Here is a 4,074-nt window from a genome sequence, read left to right as displayed (position 1 = left end):
ATCCTGATGAGACATCATAAAAAAAAGTTATTCTTTATATTTGACTGTCATGGTCATGCATCTAATTTACATTTGGAGATTGAATCTATGTTTAGATAAAACGTATGAAACATCTTTATTAATACTATATATGTATACTGATACAGTACAAGTTAGCAGCCAAATGGTTAGTCAAAGAAAGCCAAATGTTTCCTTAATCTATAAGTCAATGCGAAACTGCAAACGACGCGTTGGAAGAGAACCAAACCCATTGGGATTTAATTTGGTCAGCACTTGGAATTTTGGTGGCAAAAAATGGATGTATTTTCCATCAAGACGTATGTTTCACTCTGCCAACAACAACTAAATTGAAGTTAGGCTAGGAGATTTGAAATTTCATATTCCTCATAAATGATATTTCCTAGGTTTGGTATTATTCATGCTTAAGATTAACTTTTCTATTATTATTATTTTTATCTTTTGGCATAAACAATTTACGCACAAGATTTGTACCTAGTAATTTACTCAATAATACATTTGGTTTCTAATACCAATAATTCCAACAATGATATTTAAATATTCAGAAACAATTTCTAAGATTGAGTAGTTTAACGGTTAGAAAACATGCAAAATATGTTTTTATTCTGGTTCAAATCCAAATGTGGAAGATGGATTCACCCGAAATTTTTCGGTCAGACTAAAGACCCGATAAACATTCGAGTTATAAAAAAAAAAAATCAAAAGCAACCAAAAATGCACATGTTCTTATATTTTGGCTAATTGCAAAATATCACATTTTCCATTAATATTTTTGTCATAATCTTTATGAGTACAAAAGAGTAAGGTAAATTTGACAAAAAGGACACTTATACAAAAATTTATCTAACTCTATCATAGAAAAAAAAAAGCAAAACAAGAGTATAGTGAAAACAAAAGATGTTTCTAAGGAAGACTGTCTAAGGATGTTTCTAAGAAAAACTGTCCAAACTATGATTCACCAAAACCAATAGAAAAAATCACAATTAAAATTTTAAAAGGATAGAAATCGAGTAAAATTTCACTTTTTGAGTCGAAAGGGGCATAAGGGTCTTTATGATACAATCAATAATTCGATTCATTTTTAATTAGGTCTTTCTCAAAAAATTCCATGACCTTTTCCTCCTGACCTATCAAGAGAGTTCAAATGCATTCTCTTCAAAGAAATATAAAATAAGATTGTTTAAAAAGAAAGAGTTCTTACATTTGTAAATTTTTATGTTCAATAGTTTAAAATCAATCCATAATTAACAAAAAATACTTGATAAGCAATTTTAGATCTATATGCATAAAGAATCAATATAAAACCCTAAAAAAAGTTACTTTGACAACAGTTGGCTAAGGACAAACTTGTTCTAGTATCAAAAACTCAACTACTGGACCAAACATTGGTTTGTGTTGTCTCTCGACATTACAAAACAAATAAGCAATGATTCAGTAACATTTCAAAAAAGATAGTCCGCATGAGCACTTATAGAAATGAACTTTCGTCTGGTTAAAATTTTGCATCTAATGTCACATCAGAGGGTAAGATCAATTTATCATGAAACAAAAAATCAGACTCTACACTTTTAACCTTAGCCACTATTAATGTTCTCATTGATAAAGAATCAACAAATTTTGGTGTACTGCTTGCTTTTCTTAGATGAAAAACAAAGTAAAAACACATCTTCAGACACACATTCTTCACCATAAACCAAACTGATAACAAAATATTTTTATCGAAAATCTTTTCAAAGTAAAAGATCAACCAATTCTCGATGGCGTTCTTTATCATTTAGTGCAACGAAATCCAAACCATTGCATAATATATCAACAACAGTATACAATACAAAACATAATGAGTTTTAATAAAACTAAGAAACAAAAATTTGCAAAAAAAAAACATTTAAAAAAGTTTAAATTATAAGTGCTTCAAGGTACTTCTGCTTATGGATATCATCAAAAATTTCCATAGAATATTCTAAGTCTAATAACTGACTTGCGTATTGTTTCTACAAGATAATTACTTAAGAAAATATAAAATTTGGAAATTAAGATCAAAAAATAAAAAAGAACTTGTGCACTATTTGTGTACTGCATCATTGAAGTTTGTTTTTTTTAGTAATGAAGAACTAAAAAACACAATTTTTAAATCAATTTTGTTATTTTTAGAAATTGAACAAAAACCAAAATTTTGAAGGAAAAAATTAACTCGATAACAGTTGGATTTGGACAAACTTATTCCACTTCCAAAGACAAAATGGTTGGATCAACCTTTGTCTTGTATTTGTTGGACTTTTTTTATGGTTTAAATCTTTTGGAAGAAAAAGATGGAAGCTGAAGTTAGTATTTTGATTTGACTTGTGTTTATATCCGTTTATATTATAATTTTTTAAGGATAAGAAGATGTAGTTTTTATATTTGTATTTAGGCTTTGTTGCATTATATGTCGGTTATAAATTGGTCTTTAAATACATGTATTGATGGTGGTAGAAATTTTATTTTAGAGAGTTTTTTGTGTAATCAAGTATTTGTAATATTTGTGGTGTTTGATATAAGATAATGTTTTTTATATATCTTCATTAAAAAATTACTCTCTTTCCAATTTTTATAAAATGTGATGATTGATGCTATTGGATGGCCATGAACCGTTCTACGCTGATACTGTCAAGCAATGACTCATATGTATCTTCAAACAAGTTTAGGACTTTCTCGAAACCTTGATCTCCACTATAATACAAGTCGGGAACTTCGGTCTCGTCATGTTTCTTGCAATAAGAACACATTAGCTTAACCTTTGTATTTGAATGAGATTTGCGCTAACTTTTCACACATCAAAAGCCCTCAATATGTCCTCTTGGTTTTGCTTGTCCATTGCAAGGATAAAATCAAATTCCACGAAATCAGATGCCTCTATCGGTCTTGATATCGACATTATGTCAATCGCATGACGTTTAACAACACTTCTCATCCTTGCATTTGCCAAATTTCCCTCGTGATAATTAATGGTTCCAACGAAATCAATCTTAAATTTTGAATCAAGCCCTCGTTTCTTAACAATATCTCTAAAGACGCCTTCAGTTGTTGGGCTCGGACAAATGTTGCCTAGACAGACGAAAAGGACAAAGAAGGGTTTAGATGCGTGTATGTATTTATGTATGTTGTTATAATGAGTGAATGAATAAATAAAAAAATTGTAAGAAAGCGTATGTGTTGTTTGAGAATTTTTTTTGAAAAATAACAATGTCATCTCTCCACATTACAAAATAAAATAAGTATTGATTCACTCACATTTCAACGAGAATAGCCACATAAAAACAAACATAAATCAACTTTTACATTATCCATATTTTACTATGTAATAATGCAACAGAGGGTATAATAAACTTTCTCAAACATAGGATGAGACTCTTATCACATTTTTAACCTTAATTACCACAATTAAGGTTCTGACAAATATGGTATCGCCAAATTCTATGGTATCACCAAATTCTATGAAATATTTGCTTTTATTGGATGAAAAACAAAATAAAACATATCTTTAAATACACATTTTTCACCACAAATAGATCAAGATTGATCAACTTTGAAATACAATTTTTCATTTCATCCCAATCATCAGAAAATATTTTTTCTTCACAAAATTTCGAGTCTAAAAAGATGTTAGATTCTTACTCAAACCTACACACTACAAGAAAACGTTTTCATCCCTTCCTAGGAAAAAACAACTTTTTGCTCGATCTATAACATGGAAGTTAATGAACAATACTATTTTGGTTATGTTTATGGAATTATTATTTGTATATTTTTCAAATTGTAGTTATTTTTCGTTATAGTATAATCTTTATGAATTTGTTATGGTTTGATTCCTTAGACACAAATAGTAAGATCCCAAAGTTATACCTTGGAGCTCATTTTATAATACACCAATGCTAGTAAAATGCTAAAATCCCAATGCGCCTGTGGGAGGATCGCAAAGGAATTCATATGCATATCTATTTTGGGCTTTAATGTGTGGTAATATTGACGGCCCGTATATATATTTATATATTTTATGAAATACGGCCCATATATGAT

General features: G+C 29.1%; 1 protein-coding gene across 1 annotated transcript; it reads right to left on the bottom strand.

Moving 5' to 3' along the window:
• Nucleotides 1-2,627: 2,627 nt before the first annotated feature.
• LOC104803310 (putative low molecular weight protein-tyrosine-phosphatase slr0328) lies at nucleotides 2,628-3,247 on the bottom strand. The gene is given in 2 exon segments (XM_010527231.1): nucleotides 2,628-2,806; nucleotides 2,809-3,247. Coding segments are annotated over 2 exon segments (618 nt in total).
• Between the last annotated feature and the right edge of the window lie 827 nt (nucleotides 3,248-4,074).

Source organism: Tarenaya hassleriana, unplaced genomic scaffold (assembly GCF_000463585.1).
Source record: "Tarenaya hassleriana unplaced genomic scaffold, ASM46358v1 Cleome821, whole genome shotgun sequence".
NCBI classification, from domain to species: domain Eukaryota; kingdom Viridiplantae; phylum Streptophyta; class Magnoliopsida; order Brassicales; family Cleomaceae; genus Tarenaya; species Tarenaya hassleriana.
This window is presented reverse-complemented; position numbering and strand designations above follow the sequence as displayed.